The sequence below is a fragment of the Ranitomeya variabilis genome, chromosome 2 (assembly GCF_051348905.1).
Source record: "Ranitomeya variabilis isolate aRanVar5 chromosome 2, aRanVar5.hap1, whole genome shotgun sequence".
In the NCBI taxonomy this organism is placed as follows: Eukaryota; Metazoa; Chordata; class Amphibia; order Anura; family Dendrobatidae; genus Ranitomeya; species Ranitomeya variabilis.
The window spans coordinates 346,441,177-346,467,119 of NC_135233.1; the positions used below are offsets into that span (position 1 = coordinate 346,441,177).

General features: G+C 45.2%; 1 protein-coding gene across 1 annotated transcript in view; it reads left to right on the top strand.

Moving 5' to 3' along the window:
- Window positions 1–17,048: 17,048 nt before the first annotated feature.
- LOC143803746 (vomeronasal type-2 receptor 26-like) overlaps window positions 17,049–25,943 on the top strand; it is a 58,652-nt gene continuing 49,757 nt past the window's right edge. The window contains exons 1-2 of the mRNA XM_077281521.1: window positions 17,049–17,072; window positions 17,468–17,610. Coding sequence (XP_077137636.1) covers window positions 17,049–17,072; window positions 17,468–17,610 — 167 coding nt within the window. The remainder of the gene's footprint in view (window positions 17,073–17,467; window positions 17,611–25,943) is intronic.

Sequence of the window (25,943 nt, forward strand, 5' to 3'; positions counted from 1 at the left end):
CCGATGTAAAACTGCCATGAGCCTATTGTTTGTTATTTTAGGCCTTTGATAGCCTGTCTGCGGTCCCTACTTTAAATACTCCTCCACTGACCACCAAGCTGCCTGTGTATCCATGTAACCGATGTAAAACTGCAGTATTTTGCTTATAAAAAAGAAAATACTGGAGAGATATCAAATGCAGACATTTTAACATTAAAAACAAAAACACATACAACAAAAAAATGGTACAGTACAAAAATTGGCCACCAGCTACAAAAACTTTCTCCTGCAAGTAGTTAACTGAAAGGTTTTTTTCCATTGAAAACACAGATATGGCATCCACCGAGTGTTGTCCTGTCGCGTCTTCTTTATATTATTGCCAAGAAGCTGCAACTGAATAAAGCTGAGCTTCTACCTTCTGCCTCTTATTAACTGCTGTTTTTTTTAAAAATTGGCTGTTCCGGCCTACTAAAGGTGTCTGCCCCTGCCTGGTGTTGTCCTCAACTGAATAAAGCTGAGCTTCTACCTTCGGCCTCTTATTAACTGCTGTTTTTTTTTTAAATTGGCTGTTCCGGCCTACTAAAGGTGTCTGCCCCTGCCTGGTGTTGTCCTCAACTGAATAAAGCTGTGCTTCAACCTTCTGTTCCAAATTACGATTTTTAAAAATGAAATTGGCTGTTCCGGACTACTAAAGGTGTCTGCCCCTGCCTGGTGTTGTCCTCAACTGAATAAAGCTGTGCTTCAACCTTCTGTTCCAAATTACGATTGTTAAAAATGAAATTGGCTGTTCCGGCCTACTAAAGGTGTCTGCCCCTGCCTGGTGTTGTCCTCAACTGAATAAAGCTGTGCTTCAACCTTCTGTTCCAAATTACGATTGTTAAAAATGAAATTGGCTGTTCCGGCCTACTAAAGGTGTCTGCCCCTGCCTGGTGTTGTCCTCAACTGAATAAAGCTGTGCTTCAACCTTCTGTTCCAAATTACGATTGTTAAAAATGAAATTGGCTGTTCCGGCCTACTAAAGGTGTCTGCCCCTGCCTGGTGTTGTCCTCAACTGAATAAAGCTGTGCTTCAACCTTCTGTTCCAAATTACGATTGTTAAAAATGAAATTGGCTGTTCCGGCCTACTAAAGGTGTCTGCCCCTGCCTGGTGTTGTCCTCAACTGAATAAAGCTGAGCTTCTACCTTCGGCCTCTTATTAACTGCTGTTTTTTTTTTAAATTGGCTGTTCCGGCCTACTAAAGGTGTCTGCCCCTGCCTGGTGTTGTCCTCAACTGAATAAAGCTGTGCTTCAACCTTCTGTTCCAAATTACGATTTTTAAAAATGAAATTGGCTGTTCCGGACTACTAAAGGTGTCTGCCCCTGCCTGGTGTTGTCCTCAACTGAATAAAGCTGTGCTTCAACCTTCTGTTCCAAATTACGATTGTTAAAAATGAAATTGGCTGTTCCGGCCTACTAAAGGTGTCTGCCCCTGCCTGGTGTTGTCCTCAACTGAATAAAGCTGTGCTTCAACCTTCTGTTCCAAATTACGATTGTTAAAAATGAAATTGGCTGTTCCGGCCTACTAAAGGTGTCTGCCCCTGCCTGGTGTTGTCCTCAACTGAATAAAGCTGTGCTTCAACCTTCTGTTCCAAATTACGATTGTTAAAAATGAAATTGGCTGTTCCGGCCTACTAAAGGTGTCTGCCCCTGCCTGGTGTTGTCCTCAACTGAATAAAGCTGTGCTTCAACCTTCTGTTCCAAATTACGATTGTTAAAAATGAAATTGGCTGTTCCGGCCTACTAAAGGTGTCTGCCCCTGCCTGGTGTTGTCCTCAACTGAATAAAGCTGTGCTTCAACCTTCTGTTCCAAATTACGATTGTTAAAAATGAAATTGGCTGTTCCGGCCTACTAAAGGTGTCTGCCCCTGCCTGGTGTTGTCCTCAACTGAATAAAGCTGTGCTTCAACCTTCTGTTCCAAATTACGATTGTTAAAAATGAAATTGGCTGTTCCAGCCTACTAAAGGTGTCTGCCCCTGCCCGGTGTTGTCCTCAACTGAATAAAGCTGTGCTTCAACCTTCTGTTCCAAATTACGATTGTTAAAAATGAAATTGGCTGTTCCGGCCTACTAAAGGTGTCTGCCCCTGCCTGGTGTTGTCCTCAACTGAATAAAGCTGTGCTTCAACCTTCTGTTCCAAATTACGATTGTTAAAAATGAAATTGGCTGTTCCGGCCTACTAAAGGTGTCTGCCCCTGCCTGGTGTTGTCCTCAACTGAATAAAGCTGTGCTTCAACCTTCTGTTCCAAATTACGATTGTTAAAAATGAAATTGGCTGTTCCGGCCTACTAAAGGTGTCTGCCCCTGCCTGGTGTTGTCCTCAACTGAATAAAGCTGTGCTTCAACCTTCTGTTCCAAATTACGATTGTTAAAAATGAAATTGGCTGTTCCGGCCTACTAAAGGTGTCTGCCCCTGCCTGGTGTTGTCCTCAACTGAATAAAGCTGTGCTTCAACCTTCTGTTCCAAATTACGATTGTTAAAAATGAAATTGGCTGTTCCGGCCTACTAAAGGTGTCTGCCCCTGCCTGGTGTTGTCCTCAACTGAATAAAGCTGAGCTTCTACCTTCTGCCTCTTATTAACTGCTGTTTTTTTAAAAAATTGGCTGTTCCGGCCTACTAAAGGTGTCTGCCCCTGCCTGGTGTTGTCCTCAACTGAATAAAGCTGAGCTTCTACCTTCTGCCTCTTATTAACTGCTGTTTTTTTTTAAAAATTGGCTGTTCCGGCCTACTAAAGGTGTCTGCCCCTGCCTGGTGTTGTCCTCAACTGAATAAAGCTGAGCTTCTACCTTCTGCCTCTTATTAACTGCTGTTTTTTTTAAAAAATTGGCTGTTCCGGCCTACTAAAGGTGTCTGCCCCTGCCTGGTGTTGTCCTCAACTGAATAAAGCTGAGCTTCTACCTTCTGCCTCTTATTAACTGCTGTTTTTTTTTAAAAATTGGCTGTTCCGGCCTACTAAAGGTGTCTGCCCCTGCCTGGTGTTGTCCTCAACTGAATAAAGCTGAGCTTCTACCTTCTGCCTCTTATTAACTGCTGTTTTTTTTAAAAAATTGGCTGTTCCGGCCTACTAAAGGTGTCTGCCCCTGCCTGGTGTTGTCCTCAACTGAATAAAGCTGAGCTTCTACCTTCTGCCTCTTATTAACTGCTGTTTTTTTAAAAAATTGGCTGTTCCGGCCTACTAAAGGTGTTTGCCCCTGCCTGGTGTTGTCCTCAACTGAATAAAGCTGTGCTTCAACCTTCTGTTCCAAATTACGATTGTTAAAAATGAAATTGGCTGTTCCGGCCTACTAAAGGTGTCTGCCCCTGCCTGGTGTTGTCCTCAACTGAATAAAGCTGAGCTTCTACCTTCTGCCTCTTATTAACTGCTGTTTTTTTAAAAAATTGGCTGTTCCGGCATACTAAAGGTGTCTGCCCCTGCCTGGTGTTGTCCTCAACTGAATAAAGCTGAGCTTCTACCTTCTGCCTCTTATTAACTGCTGTTTTTTAAAAAAATTGGCTGTTCCGGCCTACTAAAGGTGTCTGCCCCTGCCTGGTGTTGTCCTCAACTGAATAAAGCTGTGCTTCAACCTTCTGTTCCAAATTACGATTGTTAAAAATGAAATTGGCTGTTCCGGCCTACTAAAGGTGTCTGCCCCTGCCTGGTGTTGTCCTCAACTGAATAAAGCTGTGCTTCAACCTTCTGTTCCAAATTATGATTTTTAAAAATGAAATTGGCTGTTCCGGACTACTAAAGGTGTCTGCCCCTGCCTGGTGTTGTCCTCAACTGAATAAAGCTGTGCTTCAACCTTCTGTTCCAAATTACGATTGTTAAAAATGAAATTGGCTGTTCCGGCCTACTAAAGGTGTCTGCCCCTGCCTGGTGTTGTCCTCAACTGAATAAAGCTGTGCTTCAACCTTCTGTTCCAAATTACGATTTTTAAAAATGAAATTGGCTGTTCCGGCCTACTAAAGGTGTCTGCCCCTGCCTGGTGTTGTCCTCAACTGAACAAAGCTGAGCTTCCACATTCTGGCTTTCGGCCTATACTATCAGATATTAAACTACATTTGGCCTACTAGTGTGGTTAGGCCCTTGAAACAGTGTCTGCTGCTCTTGGGTTTGCTACTCCACTGAACAAAGCAATGCCGCCTGTTTAGTCCTGTTACCAATTTTGAACTGCATTTAGCCTACTTTATTCTTTGGCCCTATATCTGTTTCCTCCTCATCCTGCCCATTGCCCAGCCACTGCTAGATGAGTCTGCTGGTACATTGACCTAGACCACTACATTCCCCTTGCACTCTACACAGCCAGAATCTGACCCTGCTGAAAGTAAGGTTCCCCTTCCCGCATGTTATACCACCTTACACAGGGACAAAGAGGAAGGTGCAGATGAAAGTGCAGGTTCCTTCATCAGGTGGGGGGGCATACTCTTTGGCGACGTCACTGGCACAGGGCCCCTCAGAGTACGCAAAAGTGTCGCTGCTGGTGGGAGGCGCCCCCGCCATGCAAACACACCGCCGTACTTTGAGGGGCCCTGTGCCAGTGCCAATGCGAACGAGTGGGCCCCCCCTGCTTGCTCAGGATCACAGCACTTGCAACGTTGAAATACTTACCTCTCCCTGCAACACCGCCGTGATGTAGTCCGCATTTCCTGGGCCCACGAAAAACTTGAGCCAGCCCTACTCCCCCCACAACTTTTGCCAAATGACCCCCAATTTCCTATGCCCAACTATTATTATAAAGTTAATTAAGATTGACAAGCTTCAGAAACAAGAATGGATGTTTTTGGCATTAAAATGGGCACTGTAGGTGTTTTCCTGGCCTCCACTCACTGCCGACTATGCTTCCCCATTGACTTGCATTGGGTTTCGCGTTTCGGTCGATCCCCGACTTTTAGCGATAATCGGCCGACTGCACTCGACTCGACTCTGGACAAAGTCGGGTTTCACAAAACCCGACTCGATCTTAAAAAAATGAAAGTCGCTCAACCCTAGTTGACACAATTTAGTTGTGCCCAAAAAATCAAGGCCACATTTAGATTAGTCTGTTATCTGAGGCTGACTGCTGGTGTATCGGTGGTGGAAAAATTGTAGTTTCGCAGGCATACGTATCATAGTTCTGTGTGCTAGCCTTGTTCTCCTTTTGTTTTTGTTTTTAAAATTCACCCCCCAAAAAATGTTTTATTCAGTCTGTTATGTCAGGCTGAGGCCTGGTGTATCTGTGTTTGAAAAATCGTAGCTTCGCAGGCATAAGTTCCATAGTTCTGTCTGCTAGCCTTGTTCCCCTATAAAAAAAAAAAATTCTCCAAAACCAAAAAAATATGTATACAGTCTGTAATGTCATGCTGAGGTCTTGTGTATCTAAGGTGAAAAATCGTAGCTTCGCAGGCATAAGTTTCATAGTTCTGTCTGCTAGCCTTTTTCCACTCTTCTTTTTTTTTTCAATTCTCAAAAAAATCCCAACATTTTTTATACAGTCTAGTCTGTTATGTCAGGCTGAAGCCTGTTGTATCTGTGGTGGAAAAATCATAGCTTCGCAGGCATAAGTTTTATAGTTCTGTCTGGTAGCCTTGTTCTACTCTTTTTTTTTTATTTTAAGAATTCTGCAACCCCCCCCAAAAAAAAATTATACAGTCTGTTATGTCAGACTGAGGCCTTGTGTATCTGAGCTTCACAGGCATAAGTTTCATAATTCTGTCTGCTAGCCTCCATTCTTTTTTTTAATAAAAAATCTCCAGAGGACGAGGCCGTGGCAAGCTGAAAGTGGGCCACAACAAAGACCCACATATTCTCACTCGACCTTCCTGTCACAGTTTCTAGGGGATCGCAGTACACCACTATTGAAGCCAGAGCAGTGTGAAACGGTTGTTGGTTGGATAGCGCATAATGCTTCCAGGCATTTAGCCACCACCACCACCAGACGGTCAAGTCTGAGTAGCCGTGAGTGTGGACAGGATATTCCTCACCCTGATCCTTCTTCCTCCCATCATGCTGAGTGCTCTGAGACAACTGATGCTACACTTGGACACTCTGAAGAGCTGTTAAGTTTTCCATTTCAAGATTCCGTACTCTCGGCCCGTCAACTTGACGTGGGGCCAGATGAGATCGCATGTAGAGCTGCCCAAAGCTTTGACCAGCCACGGTCACATGAAGGCGATGGTGGAAAAGTGTCACAAGAGGTGGACGATGATGAGACACAATTGCCAGAAAGACAGGAGTAGCAGGGTGAGGTTGTGGAAGACGAGGTGGTGAATGACATAGTGACTGACCCAACCTGGCAGGAGGACATGCAGAGCGAGGACAGCAGCACACATGGGGAAGGAGGCATATCACCCCAACAGGCAGGAAGAAGCAGTGTGGTGGCCACAGACAGAAGCCGTGCATCCGTTCCCCGTAACACCAACATGAGGGAAGTTGCCATTTCCACTGTTAGATCTTTCTGAGTCTGGTTATTTTTTAAAGACTCTGCCAATAACCCCAAACGGGCTATTTGCATCACCTGCCATGTCCGTATCAGCAGGGGTAGCAAAACTACCAGCCTGAACACCACAAGCATGATCAGGCACATGGTCAGCAAAGCAACCGACTTTGTGGGCTGAACCAGAGGGTCCAAGAACACTGTCTGCAGGTGACAACACTGCTTCTTCCACTGTTTTGCATAGAAGCCAATCCCCAGTCCACCGTGCATGTGAAAATGCCTCTAGCCCTGCACGTGTTGTTGCCCACAGTCAAGCAGCACCATCATCAAGCCCATACACATCCTTGTCCCAGCACAGCCTTCAGTTGTCTATACCCCAGTCATTGCAACGCAAGAGGAAATACCCAGCCAACGCCACAGTACTAAATTCAAACATATCTCTTCTGCTTGCGCTCGAAATGTTGCCTTTTAGGCTCGTTGAGATGGAAGCTTTCCGCAACCTGATGATGGCGGCCGTCCCAAGGTACTTGGTGCCCAGTCGTTACCATTTCTCCAGGTGTGCTGTGCCAGCATTACACCAGCATGTGTCCTACAACATTCCCCGTGCCCTCTACAATGCTGTTACTGGGAAAGTCCACCTAACCACAGACACGTGGACAAGTGCTTGTGGGCAGGGACGGTACATCTCACTGACGGCACACTGGGTTAACATAGTGGAAGCCGGGACCCAGTCGGACATTGGGATGGAACACATCCTCCCCACGCTGAGGATTGCAGGCCCTACGTCAATCAGGGTTGCCCCCACAGTCTACAGCTCCTGCACCTCCTCCTCTTCATCCTCCCTCTCTGAAATCAACAAATCAGTCAGAAGCTGGAAGCTCTGCAGCACTGCCTCGGCCAAGTGGCAACAGGCTGTGCTGAAGCTAATCTGCATAGGTGACAAACCGCACAATGCAGAAGAGTTGTGGAGAGTGCTTAAAGAGCAGTCTGATATTTGGATGACACCGCTGAACCTACAGCCAGGCATGGTCGTGTGTGACATTGGCCGGAACATGGTGGCGGCTCTGAGCTCACACATGTACCTTGCCTGGTCCATGTGCTTAACCTCGTGGTTCAATATTTTCTGAAAAGCTACCTGGAGCTGCCGGATCTGCTAGTGAAAGTACGCCATCTGTCTGCCCATTTTAGAAAGTCAGCTACAGCTTCAGAAGCCCTTGCCGTGCTTCAGCAGCGTTTGCAGCTTCCGGCTCACCGACTGGTGTGTGATGTCCCCACGCATTGGAACTCTATGCTGCATATGTTGGAAAGGATATGTGGAGCAGAAGAGGGCAGTTGTTGACTACCAACATCAACAAGGCCGTCGATTTTCAGTTCAGACTCCACACATAAAACCTCAGGAGTGGACATGCACGTCAGACATATGTACCATCCTACAAAACTTTGAGGACTGCACCAAGATGGTGAGCGGCGATGACGCCATAATTAGCATCACCATCCCTCTTCTCAGCATTTTGAAAACCTCTCTGCTCACAATTAAAGAGGATGCATTACAGGCAGAGCACGAGGACATGGACCAAGGAATCATACAGGGGGATTACACTCAGCCCAGCCTCATGTCTTTTCAATGTGGATTGGTAGGCAATGAGGAGGAAGAACAGGGGCTACTTTCATGCGCTATAAACGGTACTTCAAGCACAGCTGTTATACCGTCTGTTCAGCGGGGATGGCCTGAGGACAGGGAGGAGGAGGATGAGGAGGACAGCATAGTCAGTCGTCCTATTGGTGAGGACACGGAAGTCTTGCCTGTTAGCAGTATGGCAGGCATGGCTGACTTTATGTTGCTCTGCGTTTCACGTGACCCTCGCATTATAACATTTTTTGTGACACTCATTACTGGTTGGTGACACTTCTAGACCCACGCTACAAGGAGAGCTTTCAATCTCTTCTGCCAGAAGCAGAGAGGTGTACTAAAATGTTGCAGTACCAGCGGGCCCTTATAGCGGAATTACTTGGAAAATTCCCATGTGAGAACGCTGGCAGCAGACGTCAGAGTTTGTTGTACAGCCAAGGAGTCCAAGTGAGAGAGACAGAAGTACAATCCAGCTCAGTCAGGGGAAAAATGGCAAAGTTCTGGGACAGTTTTCTCACCCTCCCATCGTGCTGGCACAGAGGCAAGGAGTGAGGTCACAAAAAGTGCAATGTTTGGGAGGATGCTGAGGGAGTACCTTGCAGATTGTACAAATGTCCTCGGTGATTCCTCTGTGCCTTTTAATTATTGGGTATCCAAGCTGGACATGTGGCATGAACTGGCTCTCTATACCTTGGAGGTCCTGGCCTGCCCTGCTGCTAGTGTTCTGTCAGAGCAGGTGTTTAGTGCCGCTGGTGGAATTATAACAGATAAGCGCATCCGCCTGTCAACTGAAAATGCTGACAGGTTGACTCTTATAAAAATGAACAAGGACTGGATTGGGCAAGATTTCTGTACACCACCAAGTGAAAACAGCAAAACATAACCTGTAATACATTGTCTTTTTTTGTGGAGGTGTATTGTCATGCACCTCTCCCCAACCACACATGGCTATCCGCTTCCTGATTTTGTCTGTTTGGTGTTATCCTCCTCCTTAGGGCTCATACTCACCTGCGAGAAACTAAGATGAGTCTCGCATGTTAATACTCGGCACTGCACCCGTCACTCAGATTGGAGCATGCGGCCACATAGGAATACATGCAGCTGCATGCTCCGCTCCTGATTGCCGGCAGCAGCACCGGGTAATGACGTGCGAGACTCATCTGAGTTTCTCGCAGGTGAGTATGAGCCCTTATCCTCATCCTCATCATCCACAACCAGTACGACACCAAGGTGATGCAAAAGTCACTCATATTTTGTGCAAGGGTGTTTTTCAGATGCTGTTACTAATTAGAAACCAAAATAAACTCCTCTCTGCACAGTCCTTTTATGACCCAGTGTATACTTCTACAATATTAAAATATTGAAATACTATTATTTTTTTTTATATCCCTGTCTCTGAGCTGTTGCTAAGGACAAACATGTCATTGGACACAATCTGGCATCATATATATGAACTTGTATTCACCCCTCCCTTTTTACTTTCATTGGTGGATTCACATCCTATTTTTTTTTATTTCAGTATGATTATCTTTAGGTCTCCTCCTTCTCCACCACTAGATCACCAGGCTTAACGTCTTCTGTGCCTCTACAGGCAGTCCAATTTTTGGCAAGGGTGTCTATGACGCCCATAGTATATTTTTAAAAAATGTATCCCCCTTGGGGAAACTTTTGTCAGCCTATGCACTGCGTGTATGGGCATTACAAGTCTAGGAGACACACTCCTTTACATTGGGCCTAGTTTTTCATGAGGCCTTCAGCAATGTCTCCTCATTCTCCACCACTAGATCACCACACTTAACGTTTTCTGTGATGCTACAGGCAGTCCAATTTTTGCCAAGCCTGTCTATGATGTCCATAAAAGATTTTTTAAAAAGGTACCCCCCATGGTGAAATGTTTCTCAGCCCATGCACTTCGTGTATGGTCATTACAAGCCTAGTAGACCCGCTCCTTATCATTGGGCCTAGTTTTTAATGAAGTCTTCCTCCACCTCTCATCATTTTCCATCACTAGATCACCAGAGTTCACTTCTTCCGTGCTGCTACAGACAGTCAATTTTTTGGCAAGGGTGTCTGTGATCCCAATTAAATATTTTTTAAAAATTAAGCCCCATGGAGAAATGTTTGTCAGCCCATACCAGTGCTGGACTGGGGTGCCAAGTGAACACCAGAAACGCTGACTTTGGGGGGGCCCACTTTTCACCTGCATAGAAATATTACACTCCCTTCGTTCATAAATGTACCTATATCTCTATGTAATAATAAACTGGGTAGCGTGGGTAATGAATGATGAGATGCTGCTTTTTTCTGTACAGAGTGAATTAAGTGAATTATGCAAGTACTGCCCATTTAGTGGGATTGGGGGCCAAGATCTGCACAGGGGTCCACCAGGGTATTCCCCTATTACACTATGAGCCAGTCCGAACCTGGTCCATACACTTTGTGTATGGGCATTACAAGTCTAGGAGACCCGCTCCTTTGTAATCGGACAGTTTTTTTCCTCCATGTTTCTTCCAAGGGGGATTGGGGTGCGTGCAAATTTGGGTCAAGGTGGCCCATGCATTCAATGCATAAGGAAACAGTATGGCAGGGCCAACTGAAGAATGTGAAGTGGGTTTTCCTGTGGCCATCCAGTACCTGGGTTCAAAGGCTTATTGGGGTGCACATGACTTGATAGCAGGGCAGGCCTAGCAGGTAATACATAAGAAAACAGTATGGCAGGACCAACTGAAGAATGTGAAGTGGGTTTTCCTGTGGCCATCCTGTACCTGGGTTTAAAGGCTTATTGGGGTGCATATGACTTGATATCAGGGCAGGCCTTGCATTCAATGCAACATTTTTTCAGGAAGCCCTCCTGTACCTCTCGTGAAAGGGGTATTGGTTGCGTTGTAATTGTTGGCAGCCCATCCACTCACTTAATAGGCAATAACAGCATATGAGACCCACTGTTTAATAATGGCCCTTTAAGAATATTAATGCCGCCTGATGCCCCTCTAAAAATAGGCTTTGAGATTTAAGACGGAGTCCCTCTTTAATAAATTAAACAAGATTTGTCTCCTTATGTGTCACACACCACATGGCCAGCTAGGGTTGTTAAATGTTATGACATTTCCCAGTGAATGCATTTGTATTGGTTGAAAGCCATGGAAAAGTTGAAAAATGCATCAAAAACGCTGCGTGTGAACACAGCCCAAATGGTGGAGGAACATTTTAGTTTTTTCGTGACATATTGTACTTCAGGTTAGTGGTTTCTTCGATATTGCTTGCGTTTATTTATGAAAAAACCGGAAATATGGCGAAAATTTTTAAAATTTTACAATTTTAAAACTTTGAATTTTTATGCCCTTAAATATGTTACACAAAATAGTTAATAAATAACATTTCCCACATGTCTACTTTACATCGGCACAATTTTGGAAACAATTTTTTTTTTGTTGGGAAGTTATAAGTGTTAAAAATTGACCAGCGATTTCTCACTTTTACAACAAAATTTACAAAACCATTTTTTTAGGGACCATCTCACATTTAAAGTCACTTTTAGGGGTGTTCATGACAGAAAATACCTAAAAGTGACACTATTCTAAAAACTACACCCCTCAAGGTGCTCAAAACCACATTCAAGAATTTTATTAACCCTTTACGTGCTTCGCAGGAAGTGAAGCAATGTGGAAGGAAAAAATTAACATTTAACTTTTTTTTTTACAAACATTTTACTTCAGAACCAATTTTTTTATTTTCACAAGTGTAAAATGAGAAAATGAACCACAAAATTTGTTGTGCAATTACTCCTGAATACAACAATACCCCATATGTGGGGGTAAACCACTGTTTGGGCGCACGGCAGAGCTTGGAAGGGAAGGAGCGCCGTTTGACTTTTTCAATGCAGAATTGGCTGGAATTAAGATCGGACACTATGTTGCGTTTGGAGAGCCCCTGATGTGCCTAAACAGTGGAAACCCCCCACAAGTGACACCATTTTGGAAACTAGACCCCTTAAGGAACTTATCTAGATGTGTGGTGAGTACTTTGAACCCCCAAGTGTTTCACATAAGTTTATAACGTAGAGCCTCAAAAATGATTTTTTTAGCCCACAATTTTTTACTTTCACAAGGGTAACAGGATAAATTGGCCCCCAAAAGTTGTTGTCCAGTTTGTCCTGAGTATGCTGATACCCCATATGTGGGGGGGGGGGGGGGCAATGTTTGGGTGCACAGCAGGGCTCGGAAGGGAAGTAGTGATGTTTTAAAATGCAGACTTTGCAGTGTAGGTGATCGCTGGAGAGTTCTCTCTGGCGATCATCTACAGGCTCTGCTACATCTGGATGTCAGGCATCCAGATGTAGCAGAGCTGGACTCGTCTAGACTGTGTGCACATACAACACACAACATACACCATACGACATGCAACATACAACATGCAACATGTACCATGCGACATACAACATGCACCATGCGACATGCACCATGTAACATACAACATGCACCATGCGACATACAACATGCACCGTGCGACATGCAACATACAACATGCACCATGCGACATACATGCGACATGCAACATACACCATGCGACATACAACGTGCACCATGCGACATGCAACATGCACCATGCAACATACATGTACCATGCGACATGCACCATACAACACATACATACATATAGATATACAGTACATTAAGCATAGAGTACATACTCACCATCACCTTGATCCCCGAAGCCATTGTCACCTGTAAAAAATATTAAAATAAACACTATACTCCCTGAGTCTGCAGATATCCAATTAAAACGAGTGTCCCATGATGATCTCCCATGGAGAGCAGCCACATCAGCAGATGCAACCGCTCTCCAGGGGCTCCAGGAATACAATGACAGAAGGTATCCTTCAGCAATGTATTCCTACGCCCCTGTGAGAAATAGTCCCTAGTCTAACTTGTGGCACTGCTGTGTGGGAAAATTTCCACGCAGCTTTTGCCATAACGTGAGACCCTTAACTAAGGTAACCTCAGTGATACACAGCAGGAGCCATTGTCTCCTGTGTGTCACTGGAGGGCCTATAGAGCAGTGACATCACCCGATGTCACTGTTCTATAGGAGAGATCATTGTGGGACATTTGTTATTAATTGGACTACGATGGACAGGTAGTATACGGTTGGTTTATTATTTTAATTTTTTTGATCGACTATGGTAAGTATGGTTAAATTAATATTAAAATACTTTTTTCTGGCTGTGTCTTTATTTATTTTTTTAACCCTTTCACTACTCTAGGATTAATAATGGATAGGCGTCTTATTGACGACTCTCCATTGTTAACTAGGCTTAATGTCACCTTACAATAGCAAGGTGACATTCACCCCTTATTACTCCATATCCCACCGCTACTCGGGAGCGGGAAAAGAGGGGCTAAGTGCCGGAATTGGCGCGTCTTACAGATGCGCCTTTTCTGGGGCGGCTGGGGGCTGGTATTTGTATCCGGGGGGGGGGGCCCAATAACCATGGCCCCTCTCTAGGCTATGAATATCAGCACGCAGCGGTCTGGGTAGCCTTTCTGGCTATAAAATATAGGGGGACCCCACGTCAGTTTTGGGAGGGTCCCCTTAATTTAATAGCCAGTAAAGGCTAAGCAGACAGCTGTGGGCTGATATTCATAGCCTAGAGAGTGGCCATGGGTATTACCCCCTTCCCAGGCTACAAATTATCTATATTGAGCTTACAAAAACACACACAAATCCGCATGAAAAACGCATTGTGACCTCAGGTGCAGATTTGGTGCAGATTTTACCTGTGTCAAATCCTGATCAAATCTTGATGCAATCCTGAACGTGGAAACATACCCTAATGTTATGAAGGGCCGCGCGCACATACTTTGACCCTGACCGCAGTGACGCTCTCACCGTCCCACATGATCAGGATTCAGGAGGATGTTGACATTCTTTGTGGGCGGTGACGAGTCCTCTGCTTTCCCGCTGTCCTCTGTGCCAAGTTGCTATAGCAGCGGACCAGCGGTATCAGGTGACACCGCATTGTGCTCTCCTGTCTCCGGCTGTCCTGCCCCAACGCCGACTGAGTTATGACACCCTTCCTGGAAGGGCCAGCTACAGCTTGGGCTGCTGCCTGATTCTAAAATGCAATACGTGTTTTTCTGGGTGAGTGTTCCCAAATGTGTGTATGCCTGTGTGCGTGTATATATGCCTGTGTGCGTGTATATATGCCTCCTGTGTACGTGTATATGCCTCCTGTGTACGTGTATATGCCTCCTGTTTGCGTGTATATATGCCTCCTGTGTGCGTGTATACAGTTAGGTCCATATATATTTGGACAGAGTCAACATTTTTCTAATTTTGGTTATAGACATTACCACAATGAATTTTAAACAAAACAATTCAGATGCAGTTAAAGTTTATACTTTCAGCTTTCATTTGAGGGTATCCACATTAAAATTGGATGAAGGGTTTAGGAGTTTCAGCTCCTTAACATGTGCCACCATGTTTTTAAAGGGACCAAAAGTAATTGGTCAGATTCAATAATTTTAAATAAAATGTTCATTTTTAGTACTTGGTTGAAAACCCTTTGTTGGCAATGACTGCCTGTAATCTTGAACTCATGGACATCACCAGAAGCTGTGTTTCCTCCTTTTTGATGCTCTGCCAGGCCTTCACTGCGGTGGTTTTCAGTTGCTGTTTGTTTGTGGGCCTTTCTGTCTGAAGTTTAGTTTTTAACAAGTGAAATGCATGCTCAATTGGGTTGAGATCAGGTGACTGACTTGGCCATTCAAGAATAATCCACTTCTTTGCTTTAATAAACTCCTGGGTTGCTTTGGCTTTATGTTTTGGGTCATTGGCCATCTGTAGTATGAAACGATGACCAATCAGTTTGGCTGCATTTGGCTGGATCTGAGCACACCGTATGGCTCTGAATACCTCAGAATTCATTCGGCTGCTTCTGTCCTGTGTCACATCATCAATAAACACTAGTGACCCAGTGCCACTGGCAGCCATGCATGCCCAAGCCATCACACTGCCTCCGCCGTGTTTTACAGATGATGTGGTATGCTTTGGATCATGAGCTGTACCACGCCTTCGCCATATTTTTCTCTTTCCATCATTCTGGTAGAGGTAGATCTTGGATTCATCTGTCCAAAGAATGTTCTTCCAGAACGGTGCTGGCTTTTTTAGATGTTTTTTAGCCTTTTTATTCTTGATGCTTATGAGTGGCTTGCACCGTGCAGTGAACCCTCTGTATTTACTTTCATGCAGTCTTCTCTTTATGGTAGATTTGGATATTGATACGCCGACCTCCGGGAGAGTGTTGTTCACTTGGTTGGCTGTTGTGAAGGGGTTTCTCTTCACCATGGAGATTATTCTGCGATCATCCACCACTGTTGTCTTCCGTGGACGCCCAGGTCTTTTTGCATTGATGAGTTCACCACTGCTTTCTTTCTTTCTCAGGATGTACCAAACTGTAGATTTTGCCACTCCTAATATTGTAGCAATTTCCCGAATGGATTTTTTTCTGTTTTCGCAGCTTAAGGATGGCTTGTTTCACCTGCATGGAGAGCTCCTTTGACTGCATGTTTACTTCACAGCAAAACCTCCCAAATGCAAGCACCACACCTCAAATCAACTCCAGGCCTTTTATCTGCTTATTTGAGAATTATATAACAAAGGGATTGCCCACACTTGTCCATGAAATAACCTTGGAGTCAATTGTCCAATTACTTTTGGTCCCTTTAAAAACAGGGTGGCTTATGTTAAGGAGCTGAAACTCCTAAACTCCAATTTTAATGTGGATACCCTCAAATGATAGCTGAAAGTCTGAACTTCAACTGCATCTGAATTGTTTTGCTTAAAATACATTGTGGTAATGTCTATAACCAAAATTAGAAAAATGCTGTCTCTGTCCAAATATATATGGACCTAACTGTATATGCCTCCTGTGTGCGTGTATATTTATATGCCTTTTGTGTGCGTGTATATATGCCTCCTATGTGCATGCCTGTATGTTTGTATACATGCCTGTATGTTTGTATATATGCCTGCGTGTGTGTATATATGCCTCCTGTGTGCGTGTATATGCCTTCTGTGTGCTTGTATATATGCCTCTCGTGTGCATGTATATATGCCTGTGTGCGTGTATACAGTATATGCCTGTGTGTGTATATATGCCTTCTGTGTGCGTGTATATATGCCTCCTGTGTGCGTGTATATATGCCTCCTGTGTGCGTGTATATATGCCTCCTGTGTGCATGCCTGTATGTTTGTATATATGCTTGCGTGTGTGTATATATGCCTGTGTGTATATGCCTGCGTGTGTGTAAATATATATATATCTGTGTGTCTGTATATGCCTGTGTGTGTGTACATGCCTGTTTGTATATATGCCTGCGTCAGTGTATATATATCTGTGTGTCTGTATATGCCTGTGTGTTTGTATATATGCCTGCCTGTGTGTATATGCCTGTCTGTGCATATATATGCCTGTGTGTATATGCCTGTCTGTGCGTATATATGCCTGTGTGTATATGCCTGTATGTGTATGTATATGTGTGTATGTATGTGCGCGCGTGTATGTCTGTGTGCGTGTCTGCGTAAGCATTTTTGTGTGTGTCTGTGTTCACGCATCTGTATTTACATATGCATTTGTGTCTGCGTATGCCTTTGAGTGTTTGCATGTCTGTGGCTACGCATGCATTTCTGTGCATGCATGCTGATGAGTGTCTGCATGTGATTGTCTGTGTGTGTGCATGTCTCCATGGTTGTGCTTGTGTCTACGTGTGCATTTTTGTGTATGTGCATCTCCACATTTTGTGTGTGTGCTTGTCTGAGCGTGAATTTTTGTGTGTGTATGAGCATGACTGTCTGTGTGCCTGTCTGTGTGTGTGTGTCTGCACTCACGTGTGTACGTGTCTTGGTGTGTATATGTGTGCTTGTGCATGTCTGTGTGTGTGTCTTTGTGCTCTTCCAAAAATGTATTATAATTGGGGAGAGATAGCGGAAGACATTTTAGGAGTCAGTATGGGGATAATCTGTGAAGAAACAGTATGGTTAATGGGCGCGAGAACTGAAGGGGGATGTGTGAGGAGACATTATGGAGAGTGGGAGGAATGTATGAGGAGACGGCACGGGGGGGAGAAAAGTGTGAGGGGACACAGAACAGAGACCATGTAGTGGTGGGGGACATATAGATGCGGCAGTATGGGGGGACAGTGTGAGGACACAGCAAGGAGGGAATAGTAGGCTGAAGAGAAGTGTGATGAGGGGGCACAGTATAGGGACTGGGCAGTATAGAGGGGGCACCATGTGAGAGGACAGTGTGTAGGGCATGTACCATTAGAGGGACAGTGTGGGTCATATTGTGAGCAGTCTTTACAGTGGCTCAGTATAGGGCAGATATTTTTATTTAGGCATGTTATAATGACACTGCTATCTTTAAGGGCGTCGTGTGGGATGTGCTGCAGAAGACCGGAGAAGATGGAAGTCTGCCGAGACGGCTGTGGATGAGAAGAATTATCATGGAGCCTGGACAAGATGGAGATGAAAAGAAAGAGAACGACTCTAATCAGAAAAGGCATCACAGGTAAGATACCTGGATGTGAATGCTTATTTGTGATCCAGCCTGCGTCTCATCAGTGCTGTGGTTCCTGTACAGTCCGCAGTCTGATGATGACTGATGACAACTCCCAGTGTCTCGATTGTTAAGGACATACTGGGAGTTGTAGGTTCCTGCGATACAAAGGTATCTGGGGCTGACCTGACACTATAATTGATGTACCACGTACTGATGGTGGTTCAGGTGATGTACTTATACTGTATACTGATGTGTGTGTGTGTGCCTGTCTGCGTGTTTGTATATCTGGAATTATATGTATTTTTGTAAGATGTGTGAATGTAACAGTGCATTGTGGTGTGAAAGCATTCATATCTTTGTGCACATTTACTATACCTAAGGGCTCTTTCACATGTGTTAGGAAATTCCATTTGTCTTTCCATGTTTAGGAACAGACAAGTGAAATTTTCTAACCTTGACATAGCTGTCACCTTAGGCTATGCGCACACGTTCCGGATTAGCCTTAGGAATTTATGGTGCGGATTCTGCATCTCTTGGCAGAAAACGCAGCTGCGGATTTGTTTCGTTTTTTGTTCGGATCCGCAGCGTTTTTGGTGCGATTTTGCTGCGGATTTTTTGCGGATTTTCAGCGTTTTTTTTACCCCTGTGGATTTCTATAATGGAATAAAAACGCTGCAGATCCGCAAAAAAGAAGTGACATGCTACTTCTTTTAATCCGCAGCGTTTCCGCACTGATTTTTCCGCACCATGTGCAGTTTTTTTTTCTCATTGATTTACATTGTACTGTAAATCACTTGTGGATCTGCAGCGTTTCTGCACTGCAAAAAACGCTGCGGATCCACAGAGAATCCGCAACGTGTGCACATACTCTTAGGGATATGATTGTATGGAGCGGGTTCAGGAGCTGAGCCTGCTCCATACCAGGCAGATGTCAGCTGTGATACATAGCCAGCATCTGCCTGTAACAATAGTGATCAGAGGCCACCTTGATTGCTGCTGTTTAAGGTATTTAAATGCCCTTGTCAATCACTGACAGCAGCATTTAGATGGCACGATGGCCGCAGCCTGCACTCACCTGCACCCATCAGCCCCCTGTGACGCAGTTGTAGGTTGCTGATGGGTGTCACGTGCTGCTGCCATCTTAGGCTACTTTCACATTTCCGTTTATCTTGCACCGTCACAATGCGTCGTTATGTGAAAAAAAAGCCTCCTGCAAAGTTGACCGCAGGATGCGTTTATTTCACATAGACTTTTATTACCGACGCATCGCGACGTATGGACACATGTTCCATACGTCGTGCACTGTATGCGTCGGTATTTGGCAGGCCGTCGTTGCGAAAAAACGTTCAAGGGAACGTTTTTTCGTATGTCCTCTCCTGCATTTTTTAATGCGCATGCCAGGCTGGAACTCCACCCCCTCCTCCCTGGGACTTTACAATGAGCAGCGGACACGTTGAAACACTGCGTCCACTGCTCACGTCACTCAAAATTTCATAAGCTTCCGTCGGTACATAGCCCCGACGCCTGGTGATGGCCGAGTACCGACGGAAGTGTGAAAGAAGCCTTAGTCTTTCAATGAAGCTCAGCATGAGGTTGGCTCCCTGGACAATGTTATAATCATAGTGCTGGGATGTTATTACAGCACGCTCACTTTGTAGTTAGCGGTGACTGTAATGTGTCCCTCCTTGCACTGACCCTATCTCAGGAAGCGACTGGCGGAAGGGAGAATAAAGTTTAATTTTCTCCATTTAGCCAAAGCTTTCCCATTAAGCCGGCTAACCAGGCTTTAAACAACATTAACCTGCAGATTAACAGCATTTCTCTATGTGACGAGTTACCCTTAAAGGGACTCCATCAGTGCAGAATGACTGCTCAAACTAAGTCCTGCCGCTCGGTGCTTCACGGTGAGGCCAATCATGTACATTCACCTTCCCACCTGCTTTTATACCGTCATTCTCCACCTCTCTCTAATGTCTAATGTGATTGACAGCTCTGGCTTCATAGAGTCAGAGAAGGATGGAGATGGATGGGAAAGAAGCAGGTGGGAGGGTGTATATAAATGATTGGCCGCCATGATAATCTGAGCTCCTCTGCTTGGTTTGAACAGTCATTCTGTGCTGACAGAGAGCCTTTATAGAGGTGTCCAATACTCCTGAAGGATTTCACTCTGATTCCTAACATTGTATATAATGCATCCGGCATTATATAGGAGTATATCTACTATATAATTGTCTAAGGGTCACTTCCGTGTTTCTGTCACGGAAATCCCGCGTCGCTGATTGGTCGCGGCCAGTCCGGTCGCGAAATGGCCTATCCCTACTCCCATGCAGTCAGTGCCCCCTCTATACTCCCCCCCAGTCAGCGCCCACATAGCGTTAAAAGGACTGCCTTACACCGTGGCCTAACGCGGTGTAAGGCAGGCCGTTAATGCTGCCATTAACCCTCTGTGTGACCAACTTTTTACTATTGATGCTGCCTATGCAGCATCAATAGTAAATACATATGTTAAAAATAATTTAAAAAATAAAAAAATCATTATATACTCACCCTCTGACGGCCCCCGGATCCAGCCCAGGCCTTTCCTGCTCCTCGCACGCCGCTCCGGTCCCCAGAATGCATTGTGGCAATGACCGGAGATGACGTAGCGGTCTCGCAAGACCGCTACATCATCACGTGTTATTGCCGCTTGGGACCGGAGCGGCGCACGAGGAGCGGGAAAGGCCTGGGATGGATCCGGGGGCCGTCGGAGGGTGAGTATATAACTTTTTTTTTTTTAACAGGGATATGGTGCCCACATTGCTATATACTGCGTGGGCTGTGTTATATACTACATGGGCAGTGTTATATACTGCGTGGGCAGTGTTATATACTGCATGGCCAGTGTTATATACTGCGTGGGCAGTGTTATATACAGCATTGGCTGTGTTATATAGTACATCAGCTGTGCAATATAAGTGGCTGTGCTATATACTACGTGGGCTGTGTAATATACTGCGTCGGCTCTGCAATATACTGCATCGGCTGTGTAATATACTACATGGCTGTGCTATATACTACGTGGGCTGTGCTATATACTACATGGACTGTGCTATATACTACGTGGACTGTGCTATATACTACGTGGCTGTGCAACATACTACGTGGCTGTGCTATATACTATGTGGGACTACGTGGGCTGTGTTATATACTGCATGGGCTGTGTTATATACTACGTCGCTGTGCTATATACTACGTCGGCTCTGCTATATACTACGTGGGGTGTGTAATATATTACGTGGCTGTAACATACTGCGTGGGCTGTGCTATATACTGCTATACTGCATGGGCTGTGTTATATAGTGTGTCGGCTGTGCAATATACTACGTGGCTGTGCTATATACTACGTGGGCTGTGTAATATACTATGTGGGCTGTGCTATTTACTACTTGGACTGTGCAATATACTAAGTGGCTGTGCAATATACTACGTGGCTGCAACATACTACGTGGCTGTGCAATATACTAGTTGGCTGTGCAATATACTATGTGGGACTACAAGGCTGTGTTATATACTACGTCGCTGTGCTATATGCTACGTGTGCTGTGTAATATAATGCGTGGGCTGTGCAATGTACTACGTGGCTGTGCTATATACTAAGTGGCTGTGCTATATACTACGCGGACTGTGCAATATACTACGTGGGCTGTGCAATATACTACGTAGCTGTGCAATATACTACGTGGCTGTGCAATATACTATGTGGCTGTGCAATATACTACGTGGGCTGTGCAACATACTACGTGGGCTGTGCAACATACTACATGGGCTGTGCAATATACTACGTGGCTGTGCAATATACTACGTGGGCTGTATTATATATTACGTGGCTGTGTTATGCACTACGTGGGCTGTTACATACTGCGTGGGCTATTATATACTACGTCGCTGTGCTATATAGTACATAGGCATACTACTTTGCTGTGCAATATACTATGTGGGACTATGTGGCTGTTATATACTACGTCGCTGTGCTATATACTACGTGGGCTGTGTAATATACTGCGTGGGCTGTGAAATATACTATGTGGCTGTGCTATATACTATGTGGGCTGTGCAATATACTACGTGGCTGTGCAATATACTACATGGCTGTGCAATATACTGTGTGGCTGTGCAATATACTACGTGGACTGTGCAATATACTACGTGGGCTGTGTTATATACTACGTGGCTGTGCAATATACTACGTGGGCTGTGTTATATACTACGTGGCTGTTATACACTACGTGGGCTGTGTTATACACTACGTGAGCCGTGTTATACACTACGTGAGCTGTGGTATACACTACGTGGCTGTGGTATATGCCATGTGGGCTGTTATATACTATGTGGCTGTGCTATATACTATGTGGCTGTGCTATATACTACTTGGACGGCCACGAACAATCAGCGACAGGCGCACTCCGGCCGCGACTTGGCTCGGGATTTGAACCACGCTTCACTAATTGGTCGCGCCCGGCCAGCCGAATTCTGTGTATTCATTGTATTATTCTAAAATCTTCATAAATAAGCTACATACATATTCTAAAATACCCGATGCGTTAGAATCGGGCCACCATCTAGTATCTGTATAATCTCGGCATGATCCTCCTCCAGAGCAGGTCCACTGTGGGATACAAGCAGCAGGCATCCTGCAGTGGAATCACTAGTGGGAAACTACCCTAAAGGTATTATCCAGGGATTCTGTTAAAGGGAATCTGTCACTGATTTTATGGTATCCTAACTAAGGGTAGCAAACTAGTGGCAGATCCCCAATCAGGACTCATTTGCTGCTGCCAGAATCTTATTTTCGCAATGAGGTATATTACAAATATGGTTAATATCTCTGTCCTTATATTATATATAAAAAAGTTTGTTAGCTGTAGAGTGGGCCCCTGGAATTAATTCCCCTGGTGGGCCCTAGGCACCCCATTCTGACGCTGGCCCCTGATGTACCTAAACAGTGGAAACCCCCCACAAGTGACCCCATTTTGGAAACTAGACCCCCCCCAAGGAGCTTATCTAGATGTGTGGTGAGCACTATGAACCCCCAAGTGCTTCACAGAAGTTTATAACGTAGAGCCGTGAAAATAAAAAATCATACTTTTTCAAAAAAAATGATCTTTTCACCCCCAAATTTTTACTTTCATAAAGGTAACAGGAGAAATTGGACCATGAAAGTTGTTGTGCAATTTGTCCTGAGTACACTGATACCCCATATGTGGGGGGAAGCACTGTTTGGGCGCATGACAGAGCTCGGAAGGGAAGGAGCACCGTTTTGGAATGCAGACTTTGATAGAATGGTCTGCAGGCATCATGTTGCGTTTGCAGAGCCCCTGATATGCCTAAACAGTAGAAACCCCCACAAATGACCCCATTTTGGAAACTAGACCCCCCAAGGAACTTATCTAGATGTGTGGTGAGCATTATTAACCCCCAAGTGCTTCACAGAAGTTTATAACAGAGTCGTGAAAATGAAAAATTACGGTAATATTTTTTCCACAAAAACAATCTTTTCTCCCCCAAATTTTTACTTTCACAAGGGTAACAGGAGAAATTGGAACATGAAAGTTGTTGTGCAATTTGTCCTGAGTATGTTAATAACCCATATGTGGGGGGACCAGTTTGGGTGCATGGCAGGGCTTGGAAGGGAAGCAGTGATGTTTTGGAATGCAGACTTTGATGGAATGGTCTGAAGGCCACGTTGTGTTTGCAGAGCCCTTGATATGCCTAAACAGTAGAAACCTGTTATGATCCTTAGTGGCTGAGGATCACAAATAGACCAGCAAGTGAAAAACCTAAAGTCAAGCTCTAGGGAGATGGTAACTGGACTGATCGCAAATCTGAACCTATCCAACACAACTAGAGGTAGCCGGTGAACGTGCCTAAAAAAAATTCCTAGATGTCTCGAGCCAGCCTTAGGAACTAGCTACCCCTAAAGAGAAAGAAAGACCTCGCTTGCCTCCAGAGAAATAATCCCCAAAGATATAGAAGCCCCCAACAAATATTAACGGTGAAGTAAGAGGAAGGCACATACATAGGGATGAAATCAGATTCAGCAAAAGAGGCCCACTAGTACTAGAAAGCAGAAAATAGAGCAGGGGTCTATGCGATCAATAAAAAACCCTTACAAAATATCCATCCTGAGATTTCAAGAACCCACGCACCAACTACGGTGTGTGGGGAGAAACTCAGTCCACTAGAGCAACCAGCAAGCGAGAGAATCACATTTTAGCAAGCTGGACAAGAAAACATGATAAACACTGCTGATCAAAAAATGAGCAAACAAAACTTAGCTTGTCTTGGATGGACTGGGAGCAAGGTAGTCAGAAGGAATCTGAGTAGCACTAATTACATAGACAGCCGGCAACAAGTGGAAGTGAAACAGAGTTATATAGGAACCTCCCAGAAGATAACGAACCAGCTGATAGCCAGAGACCAGCAGGATAACAAACAAAGCCACCAGGGGGAGCCCAAAGCAAAAGTCATACCATACCACCAGTGACCACAAGAGGGAGCCTGAAAACAGAGTTCACAACAGTACCCCCCCCTTGAGGAGGGGTCACCGAACCCTCATGAAAACCCCCAGGGCGATCAGGATGAGCCACATGGAAGGCACGAACCAAATCGGCCGCATGAACATCAGAGGCGACAACCCAGGAATTATTCTCCTGACCATAGCCCTTCCACTTAACCAAATACTGGAGCCTCCGTCTAGAAATACGAGAATCCAAGATCTTCTCCACCACGTATTCCAATTCTCCCTCAACCAGCACCGGGGCAGGAGGCTCAACCGGAGGAACCACAGGCACCACATACCTTCGCAACAATGACCGATGACACACATTATGAATAGCAAATGATGCTGGGAGGTCCAGACGAAATGACACAGGGCCAAGGACTTCCAGAATCTTATAAGGACCGATAAACCGAGGCTTGAACTTAGGAGAGGAGACCTTCATAGGAACGAAGCGAGAAGACAACCACACCAAGTCCCCAACGCGAAGTCGGGGACCCACACAGCGACGTCGGTTGGCAAAGAGCTGAGCCTTCTCTTGTGACAGCTTCAAATTGTCCACCACATGATTCCAAATCTGATGCAACCTATCCACCACAACATCCACTTCAGGACAGTCAGAAGGCTCCACTTGACCCGAGGAAAAACGAGGATGAAACCCCGAATTACAAAAAAAAGGAGAAACCAAAGTAGCAGAACTAGCCCGATTATTAAGGGCAAACTCGGCCAACGGCAAAAAAGTAACCCAGTCGTCCTGATCAGCAGAAACAAAACATCTTAAATAAGTCTCCAAGGTCTGATTAGTTCGCTCGGTTTGGCCATTCGTCTGGGGATGGAAGGCCGACGAAAAAGACAAATCAATGTCCAACTTAGCACAAAAGGTCCGCCAAAATCTAGACACAAACTGGGATCCTCTGTCAGAAACAATGTTCTCAGGAATCCCGTGCAAACGAACCACATTTTGAAAAAACAGTGGAACCAACTCGGAGGAGGAAGGCAACTTAGGCAAGGGCACCAAATGGACCATCTTAGAAAAACGATCACACACCACCCAGATGACAGACATTCTCTGAGAGACAGGGAGATCTGAAATAAAATCCATGGAAATGTGCGTCCAAGGCCTCTTCAAGACAGGCAAAGGTAACAGCAAACCACTGGCACGAGAACAGCAAGGCTTAGCCCGAGCACAAATTCCACAAGACTGCACAAAGGAACGCACATCCCGCGACAAGGAAGGCCACCAAAAAGACCTGGCCACCAAGTCTCTGGTACCAAATATTCCAGGATGGCCCGCCAACACCGAAGAATGAACCTCGGAGATGACTCTGTTGGTCCATCTATCCGGGACAAACAGTCTCTCCGGTGGACAGCGGTCAGGTCTATCCGCTTGAAACTCCTGCAGCACACGTCGCAAATCTGGGGAGATGGCAGACAAAATCACCCCTTCTCTAAGGATACCAGCCGGCTCTGAATCTCCAGGAGAGTCAGGCACAAAACTCCTAGAAAGAGCATCAGCCTTCACATTCTTCGAACCAGGCAGGTACGAGACCACGAAATCAAAACGAGAGAAAAACAACGACCAACGAGCCTGTCTGGGATTCAGCCGCTTGGCCGACCCGAGATAAATTAAATTCTTGTGATCAGACAAGACCACCACACGATGCTTAGCTCCCTCGAGCCAATGTCGCCACTCCTCAAATGCCCACTTCATAGCCAACAGCTCCCGATTACCGACATCATAATTCCGCTCGGCAGGCGAAAACTTTCTTGAAAAGAAAGCACATGGCTTCATCACAGAGCCATCGGA